This window comes from Dendroctonus ponderosae, unplaced genomic scaffold (assembly GCF_020466585.1).
Source record: "Dendroctonus ponderosae isolate FM_Combo_2020 unplaced genomic scaffold, Dpon_F_20191213v2 Dpon_F_20191213_8, whole genome shotgun sequence".
In the NCBI taxonomy this organism is placed as follows: domain Eukaryota; kingdom Metazoa; phylum Arthropoda; class Insecta; order Coleoptera; family Curculionidae; genus Dendroctonus; species Dendroctonus ponderosae.
This window is the reverse complement of record NW_026019016.1, coordinates 4,541,007-4,559,627: the sequence shown is the minus strand read 5'-3', so window position 1 is coordinate 4,559,627 and position 18,621 is coordinate 4,541,007. Positions and strand designations below refer to the sequence as shown.

The window sequence follows — 18,621 nt, the reverse complement described above, 5'->3', positions numbered from 1 at the left end:
CCTTATCAAAAGATAATAAAGAATTATCACCCATTACACACTTAGGTCCAACCTGTAAGAGCAAATTCCAACTACTACACATTAATTTAGAAAAGTTACTCTGACGTTTCGATAGCAATTCTAATATCTTTACCCACATTTAAAACATTACTAACTATTGAAGTAAATTAATACAAGCTTCTTTACTCATTGAAATTGACTTTTATAGCTTGAGTAAGAGTGTGTTTAGGATACCCCCTTGGTGATAGCTCTTGATTACCTTTTGATAAAAAAATCGTTCTTTATTGTAAAATAAGAGCACTATCAATACGGAATACAAAACGTGAAGAAATTGTTCTTTTGAAACGGTAAAAATTGTTTAGTCGTAATAGCCATCAGAAATGTCAAATTAGTTAAAAAGTTTTTGAAATTGGCTTTTAATTTATCAACCGTCACCCTATCGGTTTCCCTTCCAAGTGAGATTTCAGAAAGTGGAATAGAATTATAGCTTTTTATGCAAAATGAATTACATAAGCAATGGAAAAATAATTAATATTTGCTTTTAAAGCAACTAGCTAGTTATGCATTTGGCTGTCTTTGTAATGCATTTTAAGCATGCACTAAATTAGGAATACATTATGTACTGCAGCGGATAATGGTTTCAAGTTACTATAATTTTTACGCAAACTTTCAATTAAGAATACTTTTTTTTTGGTGACGATATTAGCATAAATTTGAAACTTAGATCTAAGATAATATTAACTTTATTCTTTATTCTATATGTACCCGTTCGTTGTCTGTTTAGTTATAGCTATTATTAGTTATATAAAAATAGTAATTATCTGTATAAAATCAGTAAGATCCAAATAAATGAACATACTTAGTTGTTGTGTTTGATCCTACTAATGCATTCCACATTTGGTTCCAGATTTAATTTTACATTTGCTGTTTCGGGTATTTTGGAGATTCGTTCAGAAACATGGTCATCGTTTTTTATTTGTTTTTAAGAAACGCGTACGTCATCAATTTTTAAAATATCTTTATATCTAAATCTTTTGGATAAGTAGTAGATCTTTGGAAAGCAAAGCGTACGGTATCCAGAGAAAATCCTTAATTAACAAAAATGTTATTATGACTCTTTGGCTTGAGGCGCAATTTGTTGATACTTAATTGAATTTTTCTGCAAAATAATAAATCGAACACTACTCTTTATTTTCATTGAAACATAACCCGCATTCTGATATTGTACCATTTGTAGGTCAACAACAAGAAAGCAAAGTCTTCGAAAATCAACATTAAAAGATCCAGATTTCGATGTGAAAGTCAAGCTGGAAAAGTTTGAGCTGGCTCTTAAAGGTGAACCAACAATTAAGAGCGAAACCAGGAAGTCAAGGAAAGGACGAAAAAAGGGATCAAAGAACAGAGAAAAGGTGTCCAACAAAGTGAAAAAAGTAAGAACAAGACGTGGAAAACACCCACCCGCCATTGAACTGGATGAGCCCATAGAATGCGACTTGTGTAACCAAACCTACAAGAACAACGTGGCATTTGCTATTCATTCGCTGGATCATAGTGAAGATAGTAGATACAGTTGCCACTTGTGCGAGTTTAAAAATGCATCAAAGTATCACATAGAAATGCATGTTCGAGCTCACGAGGGTACCACAAAGTACAAATGTGAAGTATGTGATAAAGCGTTTACGGTTAGCACGAATGCAATTGAGCATAAATATTTCCATACTGGTGAAAAGCCATTTCAGTGCGAAATTTGCGGAAAACACTTTATGTATTCCAGGTTCTTAGCTTCTCATAGGCGGACCCAACATTGGGAGATTATGACAGGCACACCATTGGTGAAATATGATTGCAAAATTTGCAATAAGCACTACACATCTTCCAGTGGCCTGAAAAGGCATAACTTGCGAAATCACAATACTGAAGGCATTGATACAAGTGTTTTATGTGACACATGTGGCAAAAGAATTTCCAGCAAGGAGAAACTCAAGTTTCATCTCAGGATACATACAGGTTATAAGCCTTTCGCTTGCGAGGTGTGTGGAAAAGCCTTTACTGACAAAGAACGGCTGAAGGAACATATGCGAGTTCACACAGGAGAGAAACCATTTGTTTGTAAATACTGTGCTAAATCATTCACTCAAAGATCTCCTCTGAAGATCCACGAAAGAACCCATACAGGAGAACAGCCATATATATGTCGGCTTTGTAGCAAAGGGTTTGTTTCCAAAAGTGCTATGGATGCCCATATGAAGAGCTGTTCAGCTTTGCAAATTCCCAGCAGCAATGCTGGTTCGCATTATCTGGCATCTAATAGAGGTCTTTCTCATATCTGCACTGTAAGCACTTGCAAAAAAATGTTCGGATCTAGAGCAGCTTTGGAGGCGCATCTCACATCACATGTCATGCCTAGCGTCGTTCAATCGTCACATAACTACATGTTCCCGCCAGAGATGAAGCAAGATATCATCACAGATCAACAGAATCAATTGTCCAGTCAGTTACAAGAACTGTTGGAAAGACGCCAGTTTGCGGCTTCTTTGAGTGAATTGAAGTTTGATAGGAGAGATTATGATAATAACAGCGTGCCTAAATTGGAACTTATTAACGAACATCCCCAAGATTTTACCCGAAAAAGATCCTACGTAAGAGATGATGACTTGGTTCATAGAGCGGGTTATGTTGATAAAGTTAGTAAGTCGTAGATCGAATTAAACCAAATTTGAAGCCCACTTTACAAGTTTGCTTATTTATCTGATTTCCTATTACTTCAAAATTTACACTTATGGTTCAATAATATTCACATCATGAAAGTTCATCATTAAAAAGTGGCGTTGCATCGGTTAATTTCAGTTTTACACAGTTTCGCTGTGCTTTGTTGCCCTTACAGATATTTTTTGAAATGGATATAATCCGTTATATACAGGGTGATTCAAAATTGGCGTCATTCCTTTTAAGGGGTGATGGAGGCTCACTTGGGGAGTACGAGAAAAATATTGAAAATTTTTTTTCGAAAATTTCTGGAAGATATTAACAGTTGAAGATCGAATTACAACTTTGCGCTATTAAGCATTGTTTTGAAATTGTAAAATGTATTTCTGATATGGTTTTTTCCAAATTTCTCAGTTTTTAATAACAATTAATTTATTTTGGTAGTTTTTCTGTACTCCTATAACACCGCCAGACAACACCCCCAGAGAAATGACGTCAATTTTGAATCATCCTGTATTTCAGCATTTAATTTTATATGCGTTAGGTAGTTTTGTTTAAAATTAAAACATATACTGTAATCAATTGTGAGTGGCAGATTTATAAGCATTTTATGGATATTTTCTCCAAGAACTTTTCGGTTTTTGATTTTAACGGCATATAGATCAAATTCTTGATATGCTATTTTGTAGACGGTTCAGCTTCCGAAAACGGAAAAATATCATAAACGTCAGGAACTGAAACAGGTTTACCTCACTTCACTTTGATTCTTGTTCACTCTGATTTGAATTTTGTTAAGCATTATATGTTTTTGTTTGTTTGTCATATTTGTTGTTACTAAGAGTTCAATCGGCATATGCTCTTGATTATAATGGTCATTATAACACAAGCAAACTTGTTGTTCTTATGATGAAATTTAACATTATAATTACCTTATTTATATAAGGTTTAAACATCCGCCACTCCATTGTTACATAGGATTCATTCAGCAATGTATGAATTCTGACTTTGTTTCTTGTTTTATTTAGGTGTTTTGTTCGTTGAACTTTTCGTTTTTTCTTAATTTTTACGTTTGATGAGTTTGTTGGTTTTGTAAGTTGAACTAATGACTACCATTCATTAACTGAAATGTTTGATGTTTAATTTTGAACGGTAAATTTTGTGTAAAAATGTGCCTATGCAAGTTCCGCAGTATGAGTAAAAGTCATAAATTCCACCATTAAAACGTATGTTTACTTAGTTATGTAGTTTTCAGTCATTAATCCGAATTGCAGATGTTGAATTATTTTATAATATATTAAAATGTTGTTATAAATAAAGAAATGGTTTATATATTGGCAATGCGTTTTAAAATTTTCGTTCAATAACGTTTTATAAAGGGTCTCGCACTGCAATGCATTGAAGTATTTTATTGATAGTCACTTAAGCAAATGAGGAATATTTCAATTGAAACAAAACTTAGATAAAATTTTTGTTTTTTACATACAGACATATTTCCAGACTAACATATGATAAATAAAAAATTATAAAAATATATGAGTAAATGAGCGCCTACTTCTTTGCAGATGCTATTTGGAAGTATTTAACAAGAACAGAAAAAGTAGTTTACAAAATTAGTTCTCACGAGTAAGTGAGATATAAGCAAAAACCTCAGTCACATATTGGGCAACAATGTATTTGATCATATCTACTAATGTGCTGAGTACTAAACCAGTGGAACTGTACATTCGTCTCTCCAATCACCTGAGAATAATGCAATGTTTCAAATCTTCGTACACTTTCAAATACTCTATACTCGTAAATGCCTGCAATTTAATTCGTTTTTCGAATGCAATTCTCATTCAGATCTGCACAGTTCATAACACAGATCCGCTACTTTCTTTACCTTATAACCCAATTTCACAATATCACTTTTTGTGTCATATCACAGTTTGATTATCAAACCAGTATCTGGTCAAAAAGGAAAAATGTCAAACAAAAGTTCAGATAAATCTAGTATCTTTAGTATTATAAAAAACAATTTTTTTATGATTTTTAAATTAGTAGGATTGATTGACTGGATGACAACACCTTAAAAATGTGTAATCACCAAAATGAAACACATATTTCATATTGGTAAACTCACCTGACATTGTTGCACATGAGTTTAGTAAATTAGGAAATATCCTTTTAGTGTCACAGTTCTTGAACCTTTAGGTAAAAAGTGGACTGCAATTAGATGTCTGCCCCTCAACGCAGACTCACAAAAGGAAAAAATATAAATTATATGTTAATACTTAGTGATAATATACTAATATTCATTATTTTTAGCTCCAATACTGAATTCCTGGATGAACACAAATTCCTCGAAATCAAGCACGAGGTTAGTGATTTTGTGTTGCCTAAGATGAAAATAAGAAAATCTGGAATTAAAACCAGGATAGTCAAAGTTGGAACTAAGAAAGTCCTAACTGGCAAGAAGAAGCGAGTAAAGCTGGAGAAAGCGAAGTCGAAAAGAATTCGGAACCATCCTCCACCGATTGAACTGGATGAGCCTATCGAGTGTGAAATTTGCAGTTCGACGTACAAAAATAATGTAGCGTTTGCGTTGCATACGATTCGACATAGTGAAGACAACAAGTTTGCGTGTCATTTGTGCCCTTACAAAAATGTGTCCAAGTACCACATTGAAATGCACGTGAGAGCCCACGAAGGAACTACAAAGTACAAATGTGAGGTCTGCCAGAAGGCCTTTACAGTCAGTACCCATGCCATTGAACACAAGTATTTTCATACAGGAGAAAAACCATTCCAGTGCGAAATTTGCGGAAAGCATTTCATGTTTTCTAGATTTCTGGCCGCGCATCGCCGCTCCCAACACTACGAAATCCTTACCGGCAGCCCATTGGTTAAATTTGATTGCAAGATCTGCAATAAACACTATGCTTCGGCGTCTGGGCTGAGACGTCACAAACTAAGCAAGCACAATGACGAAGGCATCGATTTATCAGTTCTTTGTGACATATGCGGAAAGCGACTATCCAGTAGGGAGAAATTAAAGTTTCACCGACGCATTCACACAGGCTACAAACCGTTTGCCTGCCAAGTTTGCGGAAAGGCTTTTACCAAAAAAGATCAACTTATAGAGCATGTTAGAGTGCACACTGGAGAGAAACCTCACATTTGCAAATACTGTGGCAGAGGATTTACGCAACGAACTCCTTTAAAGATTCACGAGAGAACCCATAGCGGCGAGAGGCCATACGTGTGTGCTTGTTGCGGAAAGGGATTTGTCACAAAAACATCCGTGGATTCACACATGAAAAGCTGTGGAGGTGTAGTTTCAGCCTTTGCCACTTCTTGGATGGGCCATCCGATACCACAGCTAGGTCAGCTTGGAGCGCTTGGATCGATTGGCCAAATGGGCGCAATCGGACAGCCTCCCAAATATTTTTCTTTGTAATTTAAGTTCACAGCTATTTTGTCATTTAGACCATCTAACAGGGTATGTTGTTGCGTAGTTGTTAAATTCTACAATATCCGGCAGCTTTAAGATTTTCGATGGAAATAGCAAACAACTGTTTTATGGATTAATAGATCTGCACTAAGAGGATCGATTGCCTCACTTGAGCAGGGCAAGCGGACACTACTGTATGCTCGAATTGTTATACAATGCGTCTCAGGATAGATGTGACAGGAGGTAGAATGAACAAACTGTTTTATATATTCGGGGAAACACCTCAGATCACTGGCGGTTGTTCGCCTGGTGGTGTTGTCGAGCAGTGCGCATAAAGTAAAGAAAAAATGGTGAAAAAATTAATCTGCCACAACAATGAGATATTGCAAGCAACTAAAGCAGAAATTTGGCAAACGTAGTTTTGATTGGCAGTTGCAAATCACGTTTTTCTGATTAACATTAAGTAACTATCTAAGGAACATATGAAATTAGAAGGCAGAGAGAAAACATTATTTGTTTACGGATGGAACTATAAATTCGATCAACTACGGACGAAACTAATCAGTTGAGCAGCATTTAGGGTTTTAAAATTTCCTTCCAATTACAAGTAACCCAAAGACTGCACTCCAAAGCGTGACTTTTGCCACATAACTGCTTAACTTCACCTGACAACCGCACTTCACAACATCAGTTTTCATTGATTATAACAATGTTTAGATCTTTGATCTTAGCTTGAACAAGGAAGTGAACTAAATGTTTTATGGAGGAAGAAGTTGAGATGAACGGAAATGAGAAGAAGAAATGAAAGAGTAAATTTGCGCAGAATAATTTAAAATAATTTTTCAAGCTTAACATTTGCTTTTATCAAAGATATTAATAGATAGTCCTACCCATACATCTATCCTGGGGCCATTTGTATGTTTTTATATGAGAATTTTTTCCAACTAACTTTAAAAATTACCTTTATTAGAATAGCATCCAAATCATGCCTTATATTTAATTTTAAAAAATCTTGTTTTAATTAGGTTTGGCCTAAGTTGCTTAAGTTTATATGGTCAAGGTTCATATGATCAAAATTAAAAATATGTAGATGCTAATTCGTAAAAGTTCTGTTAAGAGCCAGTTTTGGTTCTGATGTCCAAATCTATTTATGTCTGGAAAGTAAAAAAAAATCGATTTCTATAAACGCATAAATTAGAGCATGTACCAACTTTTAAATGAACAGTGTCCATACTTTTTATACTGTTTTATGTTTTACTGATAATGGAAAAGGAAATTGATTGTCATTGCAACTGAGCATCTTTTACCTGAAATAATTTGCATTAATTTTTACTAGATCCATGGTCTGTGTACTTATACAATTTTTCATGCAGCTACTTTATAATTACATTTTTGCCTGTACGCGAAGCATACTACAATATCATTAATCCAATGTTTCAGTATAATTCCTATGGTCTTGCTGATTTTTGGCATACGGTTTTACGCAAATTCATTGGCAGCAACCTATATATTAATCAAGTCAATTTGACTGCAATGAGTGAACGCTAATCAAATTAATTTATTGTTAAATTTTTTCTAAAATTTTATTTTATACTACTTTGCATTTTTTTGCTTTTGTTAATATAACTGTATATAGTATTTTATGTAATATTTTCCGAATAAGGAACATTGTGCAATTATTTTGCTTATCTTGCCTTAAGCTCTAATATTGTTTTAAAATGATACAATAAGTGGAACATTGTTTTTGCACTTTAGGATTATATTATTTTTACGAAAAGGTTTGATCTTTTGATTTAGGGAATCTCAGAAATGTTACCAATTGAGATAATCCAATTGTTATATGGAATATTGTCCGATTGCTATTAGATTTTACCCAGCTACGCCTGGGTAAAAACCTCCATTTTTGACTGAAACTAAATGTGTAACTTGCGTTCCTCTAAATCGTGGATTTGTTAACCACAAGCTTTTATTAAAATACTAATAGTAGTTTTTCTGCAGTTGTGATACTTTCCTCAAATGTTTGCGCTAGTCGCTTCTATTTTGATTTCAAACACTTATTTACATTTAGCAAATTACAATTTCTTTCAGATTACATTTCGTTCTGAGTAAAATTCCGAAGGTGAAAGATTGAACTGCCTTGTAAAACAGATGCAATATAGATATCAACATATATCAAACATATATAATTTTTTTCTACTAGTTATTTATTGCAAAAAGCATTTAAAAAGTCGCTACTTACATTAAAATTGTTACTTTATCGTAACTGTAATTTTATGATTTAATCGATATTCAAATTATATTATACTCTACCCACATGAGGCATGTGAGCAATGAGTATCACTTGCTTTGTTATATATTTTTTTAAACAGCTTCAATTACATTTGCTTTTTGATAACGCTGCTTATTATTACAAACTCCTTATTTGAGACAGTTAATCGTTAGGATAAGAGCAATATTGTATATTTTGTCCTGTTGATTTATCAGTAAGATATCCCGAAAAACACATGTAAAGTCCGTCTCTGGAAAAGCGTTTATCAGCGGTTTGCAGCTGGTTTTTGTTCCAATTGACGCGAATTTGCAGTGCGCATTGTAGCGGCATTGTCTGTCTTCTCTAGATTTACCTAGATTTAGAGAATTTGTGAAATTTCTTTTGAAATTCCTAACGTTTAGGAACTGTTAAGGCAGAACCAGTCCTAATCCGCACCTCGATATTTCAAAAACGAGTAAAATTGCCTATAAAAGTTTTCGAACAGTTAGCTAGGACAGCTGCATAAAAAAATCGATAACATAATAGGCTAAATGAAGTTACGCCACTGGCAGCGGTGTTTCAAGATGGCGAAATACCGAGTGTTGTGAAGCTAGTGGCTTGATTTATCAGCGGTCGTTTTCGGTCTATATTTTAATGTTACCTTTTGTGAAAGTGATAGAGCGGTCTTCATATTTGGCAAATAACGCAAAATATTGAAAATGGACGAGTCAATGTAAGTGCAAGTAATTTATCTGGTTTAAGTGTGCTGTATGTAAACTTCCCCACTTCCGAGGTCTTCAATGAGATATTGGGAGCAGGGAGTTTGCGCGGGTCTCATTGGTGGCACCAGGGGTTTGGGGGCAATGCGGATCAAAGTTATTGGATGGTGGGGATCTCACATAAATTCGCAAAAAATATGTTGGTTCATGGTTGATCCTCTCACCTGGAACGCGTTTTCCTATACGCGGATGTTATTTGTATAGTAATTTATTTGAATATTGATTCATTTTCGGTTGCTACGAATCCAAAAGTCTGTTAAACAAGCAGCAAACACTACAATTAAGGATGCTGATTGGATTAAGGATCGTTAAACATCATTTCAATTAAATAATGCATACTTAAAAGCCTAATTAGCAACTTTTCCATAATGAGTACTAAATTGTATCAATGCAAACTCAGCTTATCTTGCCTTGTGAACATATATTGCGGAGTTAGTTGCTAGACTTAATAAGATGTTAACCGATGAACTAATTTATCATTTTGTTGGTTTTTTGAAATTATTGTTTATCGTGTTTGCTCCGAATTGCTCATTAATGGTCAATCAATGCAACATTAATATCTAATATTATATTAATATTAATATTAATGTTTTAACAACGAAAAAACTGTTTCAAATATTGCCAGAATTGGAAGTACGGCTATAAAAAAACATTGTTACAAAGTGGGCATCTAAAATTTAAAAATTAACTTTTTCCTAATGGTCATGTTTTGTGTCTCGTTCACTTACTTATTTTTGGAATTAGTACTGAATTCATACAATCCCCCAGGAAACTTATGGTTGTTTGCTACCTAAGTCGGCTCGAAAAATTATATACGTAAAATACTAATTGCCCCGCATTGTGTTCTCCTTCATTTGCTTTCACGGATTTTCAATAGTTTCGTACATTCGAGCGCGCTGTATCTGACCTCCCCAAGCCCCAAGGTGATAAAAAAAATTATTCATAGTTTAAGCAAAAAAAAACTCCAATCACCTTTTTCTTTCCAAAAAAATAACCACACTTATTTTTATTTTAGGACCTGCCCTATGGCCTTTTTTACACCAATTGTAGAGATTGCCGAAGAACCAACAACTAATTCAACCAAAGAAAAATCCTCAAAATCCAAATTGCGGAAAGGAGGTTCTAGTGAACTTAAAATAGGAGAATCGTGCGCCAAACCAAATACCCGTTCCAGAAAAACGGCCAGTGAACCGCAGTTAGTGTCCGCTATTGCGGTTAATGTGAAGAATCAAGGCGACATTAACAAGGAACAAAAACTTGAGAAACCTGCAACCGATAGTCAGGAAACCAAAGAAATTGAGCAAACAGATGAACCAAAAAATGAGACCAAAAAACAGGAGTTCAGGGGTAGTAAACGGAAACGTGGCAGACCAAAGAAAATAGTTTTAGAGCCTAAGAAATCGAAAAGAAAGTATACGAAGAAATCTAGTCCTGTCGTAGAAGAACCAAAGAAAGAAAAGAAACCTCGCAAGCAGAGATCGCCAAAGAAAAAACCGCCTGATAGCGAAGTAATGGCTTTCAAGTTTGATGATGATGTTTTCATATCTCCTGAGCACTTGGACGTTAGCAAAGTTATTAAATGCCCAATTTGCAAAGATGAAAAAGAGTGGAACGCTAAAGACATCAAAGAACATTACAAGCTGCTGCATCCTGGAAAACGATTGAGAACTTCAAGATTTTTCGGCGATGTGCATCCTTGTGATGTATGTGGTAAAGAGTTCAAGTCTCCGGGCAGTCTTAAGGATCACATAGAAACCCATAACAGCTATTACTATTGTGATATATGCAATCATTCCACCAAAAAGATCGTCGATCATATCGTCCATATGAGAGTCCACAACATCAACAGTAACTTCCAATGTCTGATGTGCGATTTCAGAACCAAAGATATCAACGAAATCACCGAACATGCCACCAACCACGAAGATCTGCTGAAGTACTGGTGCGCTTCCTGTAAGAAATCCTTCAGCATTTTGCAGCATTTCCAAGAGCACGACAATTATCACACTGGGCTCAAACCGTTCGACTGTTTGTATTGTGACAAGTCCTTTCTCTACTCCAGATATCTTCATGCTCATAAAATAACCATGCATAAAGACCTGATGAGCTGTCCGAGCAGTTATGTGTGTGTCATCTGCGCCAAGGTGTATCAACATAGGAATAGTTTGAAACTACATATGAACTCCCATACCGGAAATTTTGCTGTTTGTGATATATGCGGAAAAACGCTGTCAAGCAAGGAGAAACTGAAGTTTCATTTGAGAACACACACTGGATATAAGCCTTATAGGTGAGTTTTTGTTTTGTTTGAATTGTGATTGGAAACAAAACGAAYTTTTTTYTWWAACTTTTCTCRGCACTTTTTTACTGATGTTGATGAGGAAGAAAATATTAAAATCTATATTATAAGGGATCTTATAATATAGATCTTTCCCGTTTGTCCCAATTTTTCCAAATTACAATCCGAAATACTTTTTATATTATCTGTTTTATTTCCAAAGATTTCAACCCTTTGTTCAGTTAATAAACTAWTTTTGTTTCAAATCAATTAATGTGACAGTATCCATCCTTTACCAGTTATGCACAGAACAAAAARMWATTGACTAGTAAATCGTTTTTGTTTGTTTCAGTTGCCAATACTGTGGAAAATCATTTACAAAAAAACCAATACTGGTGGAGCATGTGCGAGTGCACACTGGCGAGAAACCCTACATTTGCGACTATTGTTCCAAAGGCTTTTCGCAAAGAAGTAGCTTAGTGATCCACATGAGGGGTCACACTGGTGAAAAGCCTTACGGATGCCAGTTTTGTGGAAAAGCCTTTGTGGCTAAGGCCATGCTCAATATTCACCTAAAGAGTTGCAGAGGCCTGTTTCAAGTCGTTACAAAAATGGAGTTTTAAAACCTACTACTTACTGTAGTTTGCTGTGTGGACAACAGCTAATCATTTGGAACTTACAGATAGTTAAGAAAGTTCATTAATTCTTCAAGTTAATTTGCCGATGTTTGATGAATAGTTTTCAAAAGTTCTCATATAGTGCAATATTTCTGTTTTATAGGTTAGTCTTGTAGAACTTGATTGGACTAAGAAAAATTTTAGAAAGTCGCATAACTAATAATTTATCAAAATTTTTATTTTTCAGCCTGTATATCAAGATGCATTTACTTAGTGTTTGTCATTTTATTGTCAATGTTTTATACTTAGTTTCACAAAAATTTCGAAAACGTATCCCTTAAAAGAAAGGTATTTCAGCTCAGAAAAGTGAGTTTCTACAAAAGAAGTAAAAAATATGCACATTTTATTGATCCAATGATGCTTTAATAAAAGTAAATTATGTATGCTCGATTACATACTCACCTTAAATTAGGGTATGTTTTTGGCACGAATATACAGTGTGTTTTGTGATAAAATATATAAACCATTTTTCAGCAAGTTGGAGATTAGTATATTGTAGTCGTAACAAATTATCTTTATTAAATTCTATGGATATAATTAAGTCACATGACTTGTGTTAGCGAACATGCCATATTATATATACGAAATAAATAGTGTTTCACTTACCTAATAGATATGTAGTGAAATAAAGATATTAAATTAAGGCGATTTTTTTTGCGTCAGATTTGTCGTTGTCTTCGAGAATTTTAAGTATTTGTGTATATCTTTAGCCATTTAACTAAGTAATAATGATTCATTTACTTAATTTTTTATTTTTCACTAGTTTTTAATCGATTTCCCGGTTCCTACAGGCTATAGTTTACAGTTTAGATTCCCATTTGTTTTGCTTTGGCTTTAAACCGCCTATCTTTTCTAAGGTATCAGAAATAAATCTCGCCTTTATATCCACAGGGAATGAGTCATGGTAATAAAAAAACACGTCTTTATTGCAGATTTAAATAGTGATAATAACATTACCATAAGCTCGAAAGCAACATTGAAAGTGAATTTTCAAAGCTGGTTTAATAATGCTTTCGAGCTTCCCCGGCACATCCACCATTACTCGGATATAGTTGCCCGTCCTTGTTCTATACTTAGATTATTTTATGGACGAGTGGGACAGAAAGTCAACCTTGAAAACCTTAAATCAATATACTGGTTTAAGTTGATAATTTTAGGTGCCGGGATCATTGATCAAACTAGTTTCGGTCCAGGGAGGTAACGGAAATATTGTGAAATTGTCATATATTTACGTTATTTTTTAAACACGTCGGTTAGCTCTAGTCCAACGGAAGGATAGAAAATGCTACATAAAGATGTAAAATTTTCCAGATTTCATTGACGTAAACGAAATTTGTATAATAGATGTCTTTAACTGTAGAATGTTAATATTCAAGTATTCTCAGAATACCAGATTGGCTCGATTTTCGACCAAATTGAAAAGTGTGTTTTTTAAAGGAAATCAACCAATAAAGTTTAAACACACAGTCGATGTTTTGTCAGTTGTGTTATGAGGATTTCTGCGTAATTGAAAGTCAACTACAACAGCATTAATTGATGTTAATTAATTCCTAAGGTTAAATTAACCGGGCTGAAATCTTTAGAGAATTTTCTGCGGCTTGGTCTTCAAAATGTCTACTTTAATAAAGTTCACAGGGAAAAACATTTATTGACTTTCAGCGTTTTTTTCACATTAATAGGATTGGTATTGAGCCAAAAAAACTGAAACATCTCAATACTGCAAATAAAGAGACGGAAAAGACATAGTTTCTGACCATGCTGATTTGTTTATCAAAAGAGCTAAACTTTTGCGACCATTGTTTGAAACTGGCAAGTTTTTCAAGACTACAGGTCGTCGTTGCAAAAATAATATTCCTGACGTTTCGCACACACGAGTTGCTTACACCTTCAGGGGTATTCGAAAGCTCACACTGAACCGATGGGCGTACATCACTCCGGTATAGCTTGAATCAAGAGCGTTTGCACAAATTATTAATATTTAAACTGATATTGTACATTTATGTATCCGCTTAAAAACTTTTCTAAAGAATTTGTACGATAGATCTAACTCCTGAAGCTAAATTTTTGCCGTTTTTTACATAAACCCCCGTAAAATGGTGCAAAATAAAGAGCATTAAAATGATATAATTCAAAAAAACAGAAAAAGTTTAGGAATTTGAATATTTTGATCCTTTCTTCCGTTCTCAGGTGCTGTAGATGAATGAGTAAATTATGAGAAGTTTCCTTACTTCTGTGTGCCTGCATCAAAGTCAAATTTAATTGACATTTGTGACAATAGTCAACTTTTGAGTGCGTTTCGCTATCGAAAAACATTTCTTCTTAAGAATAATTCACTAGATATGTCTAGGTACGTATTATTAAACAAGTTAAAGCGTGTCTCTTTACAGCAAGATACCAATATAAAGCTGGTCACGTTTTGTGAACTCACATCTGAATCAAATAGATCATTTACAGGAATTGGTTTTTTTTTTTAGTTAAAGAATGCCATGCTAAACACTTTGATTGGTTTGTTGTGCTTGTCTTTGATGATTCTTAAATTTTTTATTGCACACTACAACTTTTTCATTTTTCTAGAGAAATCCCTTCATTCCTTCAGCTTGAGCATGAAGGTGAGAACATTTTCATCGAAATAATGAATGATTCCAAGGTAGATAAGCTGGCTGCACAAATTTTCCCAACGGAGGAGAGACCATCCTACATTGAGATTATTAACGATTCCGAAGACAACGATTCTCAAACGGACTCCGCGCCAGTGAGACGAAAGTGCAACGTTTGCAATATTTCCTTCAAATTCCTTGGCAGACACTTGGAAACTCACGGCCCTTACAATTGCACCGATTGTCTCATCAACTTTCCCACTCAAGAAATGTACGACGATCACCTTGGAGATGTACACACTACCAATAATGAATCTGTTACATGTGGGGATTGTGGATTGAATTGTTCATCTTTGATAAAACTGGCAATTCACCATTATAAGCACACTGAAAAGTATACTTGTCCGATCTGCAATTTTACGGTTAAGGGCAAGCATAAGCATACCTTAGTGAACCATATCAAAAGACACCAAGGACATTATGCGTTCTCTTGTGAGATTTGCGGACATGGACTCATATCTAAAACTGCTCTGATATCGCATATGGAGATCCATGCGGGCATCCCTAAGTACGAGTGCGAGTTTTGTCACAAGAAGTTTACTGTAAAGCGGTAAGTTTAGATTTGAAAAATCTTAAGTGTATTTTGCTTTAGTTTCCGAAGCATCATTATCAAGTCAATTATTTTGGTTTCTCGAATAACATTCTCTAACGTAAAAGTAATTTTATTTTCCATTGAAAAATACCTACTATCATTTTTGAAGAAAGTCTCTTGGCTTGGCAAAAAAGTGCTTCTCTCATTATCGATTTGTTCTTGTTAAAACATCTGTTGCCAGATTAAGAAATAAATTAAATTAATTATTTGCTATTATGTCAAAAATCATTACTAATTTTTACGATTTTTTAAAATCTTTAAGTGATTTTTTTGCTTGCAATCCATATTTAAAAAAATGGCCTTAAATAAGGAAACCCGTGAAATTCGAAATGATAAACAAAATATTAATAACAACGAAAAAACACTAAATGGATTGTCATTTGCAGATATCTGGACGTCCATAGGTCGCTAAACCACAAAAAGGAACTGTTTGGAATAGAGCAGAGTTTCCAATGCGAAATTTGCGGGCGCAATTTCAGTTTTCAAAAAAGCTTGGTCAGGCATTTAAGTTCCATCCATGATATTGGGAAAGATCGAACTGTTGATTGTCCGGTAAGACTATCAATCAATTTTGAAAACAGTAACAAATATTCAATAATATTCTGCAACGGTTTCGGCCCATTGGCACACTAAAAAAACCGTCCATGTTTGTTTTAAGGTGTGTAACAAGAAGATCGTTAACAACCACAATCTGAAAAAGCATATGCGAGTTCACACTGGTGAAAAGCTCTTTTGCTGCGACGTCTGTGGAAAAGCGTTTGCTGAACGTAAATATCTTCAAAAGCATCAGGGCGGGCATGAGCGAGCAAACGAAAAAGCTAAAAAAAATCAGGAAACGTTAGCGAAGAAAATCAAGCTTGAGAATTCAACCAGCTTTGAAGATGCCGAACAGAGTTATTTGGTTTGCCAAATTAGCGGCAAAGAGGAGTGTGAAATGAAGGTGGAGGATGATGACAATGCATCATATTTTCCGTATTAAATGGTTCTTATTTGGGCTTGTTTATAAAGATCATATGGTATAGAAGAAGAGAGGTTTTTATTATAGCATCTGCGGTTCTGATATTTTGACTTGGGAAAATTCAAATCAAGTGTGTCAATATTATGAAAAAGATTCGGTTATTGGGTGTGATCCCACGTTGATCAATATTATTTCAACAAAAGATGTTCTATGAAAAGTGGTTTGCTACATTAATATATGAAATAGTTTCTAATGTGTTCACAAATATTTTCATTGAGACTCAAGTAAACTTGTTCGACGAAGAAAGTGTTGTTTAAGTGTGTTGTTACGTGTTAATATACGGTTAGATTTTCAAAAGCAATTTTAGTTTACTGATTTAAGTGAGTATATTTAATAGCTAAATTTGTATCAGTGCGTCTTTACGGTGAAGCACAGTTGTATTTACAATTACATTTTTGAAGCTATAAATATTCACTTTAGAACAACCAAATCAAACATGTTTTGGGTAATTATTAAGGCGTAAGTATGTTAGAGCTGCATTAAGTCAACTAACCGGAAAAAAATGTCAATTTTACCAGAAAAAGCTGCACTTATTTTTGTATTTCTAGGCGTCGTAGGCCCGAACCCAAATTATACTTAGTGAAAACCCAGAGTTGATTGCAAGTTACATTCGACAATTTTCCTCCAAAGGCGCCGTTGCTTGAAGATACTCGAACTTTACTGGACTCCGGTTTGAAGGGACGGGCACCCGATCAATTTCCTCACAAACAATCTCCAAAAATAAAAAGTCTGTGCCAAATATGTGAAAAGTGTTTCAGCATTTCCAGCCCCCACAATCACTAGAATTATTTTCTTTGCCGCATTTGCTTTCTAACAGTAAATTCGAAAAAAACGCTATTAGTGTCCACATTACGAAAAAGATTCGGTATATTCGGTGTTACGCCATGTTAATAAATATTAATTTAATAATTTTATATCTCAATATCAATGCTGTTTGTTTCTCCCATATTTAAAAAAAATAATGTGCCAAAAAACACTGTCGTGCTCGCTTTGCACTTTTATGAATTCTATACCAATTCATGATTGAACAAACTGGGGAATAATAACAACATAAATATAACCAACATGTTCTATGAAAAAAGGTTTGCTATATTAATGTATGAAATAGTTTCTACTGTGTTTAATTTTTTTTCCATTAATGAAACTCAAGTAAACTTGTTCGACAGAGTATGTGTTGTTTGCACCATATAAGTTGAGATCTTCAAAATAAATGTTAGCTTAGCTTAGCTAAATTTGTATCAGCGGATCTTTCTAGTGAAGCAGTTACAGTTGTTTTGGCAAATCAATTTATTAAGCTTTAAATATGTATTTAGAAAGACGCAATCAAACATGTTTAAAGTAATTATTAAGGCGTAAGTATGCTAAAGTCGCACTAAGTCAACTAACTGGCAAGCATTTCCAATTTCACCAGAAAAAACTACACTATTTTTATATTTCTAGGTCTCTTAAGCCCGAACCCCAATTATACTTAGTGAAAACCCAGAGTGGATTGCAAGTGATTTTCGACAATTTTCCTCCAAAGACGCCTTTACTTGAAGATACTCGAACTTTACCGGACTCCGGTTTGAAGAGACGGACACCCGATCAATTTTCTCACAAATCTCCAAAAATAAAAAGTCTGTGCCAAATATGTGGAAAGTTCTTCAGCAGTTCCAGCCACCGCCATCACAAGAATGATTTTGTTTGCAGCATTTGCTTTTTAACAGTCAAATCGGAAAAAGCGCTGGTCGAACATGGGCGAATTCATCTCACCGAACATTACCAGTGCGACAAATGTCCTTCTATTTTCAAGACTCTTGCGGATTTGAGTGCGCATAATTTCGCCCATACTGGAACTTACACGTGTCTCAAATGTGGAAAGTCATTTAAAGGCCGCAGGACCTTAAGGAACCACGTCTCTAACGAAGTGGAAAACTTCAAATATACATGTGTTTTCTGTGGAAAAGGGTTTGTCAAGCAGCACATTTTTCAAGCTCACATTGAGACGCACGAGTCTGTCAGGAAGTACCAATGCAACATTTGCCAGAAGACCTTCAAACTGAAGAGCTACTTGCAAACCCATGAAAGACTGAACCACAAAATGGAGCTGCTGGGAGTCGATGTTGTCTTTAACTGCAAGTACTGCTCGAGAGGTTTTACTTTTGAGTGTTCACTGAAGCGCCACCTAAATTTGATCCATAAAATTGGCACGATGCAGAAGATGGAGTGTAGTATTTGTTCCAAAACGTTTACC

The 18,621-nt window shown here is 34.6% G+C and overlaps 3 protein-coding genes across 3 annotated transcripts in view; all 3 read left to right on the top strand.

Annotated features, from left to right (window-relative positions):
* LOC109538054 overlaps positions 1-18,621 on the top strand; it is a 151,220-nt gene that overhangs the window by 82,026 nt on the left and 50,573 nt on the right. The gene's annotated exons all lie outside the window — the stretch shown is intronic.
* On the top strand, positions 7,817-12,764 carry LOC109538060 (zinc finger protein 37). The gene is made up of 3 exons (XM_019905102.2): positions 7,817-9,120; positions 10,182-11,456; positions 11,797-12,764. Exons 1-3 carry the CDS (start codon positions 9,107-9,109, stop codon positions 12,065-12,067), a joined length of 1,560 nt encoding a protein of 519 aa, XP_019760661.2. The 5' UTR covers positions 7,817-9,106; the 3' UTR covers positions 12,068-12,764.
* LOC109538070 (gastrula zinc finger protein XlCGF8.2DB) lies at positions 14,289-16,634 on the top strand. The gene is made up of 4 exons (XM_019905114.2): positions 14,289-14,468; positions 14,696-15,328; positions 15,757-15,922; positions 16,029-16,634. The coding sequence occupies exons 1-4, from the start codon at positions 14,461-14,463 to the stop codon at positions 16,347-16,349; spliced, it is 1,128 nt and encodes a 375-aa protein (XP_019760673.1). The 5' UTR covers positions 14,289-14,460; the 3' UTR covers positions 16,350-16,634.

Bases quoted from the DNA above. Each gene is read 5' to 3' on its own strand.
- LOC109538070 (XM_019905114.2), top strand. The intron at 15,329-15,756 runs GTAAGTTTAGAT...TGTCATTTGCAG, and splicing joins AAGAAGTTTACTGTAAAGCG to ATATCTGGACGTCCATAGGT. The intron at 15,923-16,028 runs GTAAGACTATCA...GTTTGTTTTAAG, and splicing joins ATCGAACTGTTGATTGTCCG to GTGTGTAACAAGAAGATCGT.
- LOC109538060 (XM_019905102.2), top strand. The intron at 11,457-11,796 runs GTGAGTTTTTGT...TGTTTGTTTCAG, and splicing joins ACTGGATATAAGCCTTATAG to TTGCCAATACTGTGGAAAAT.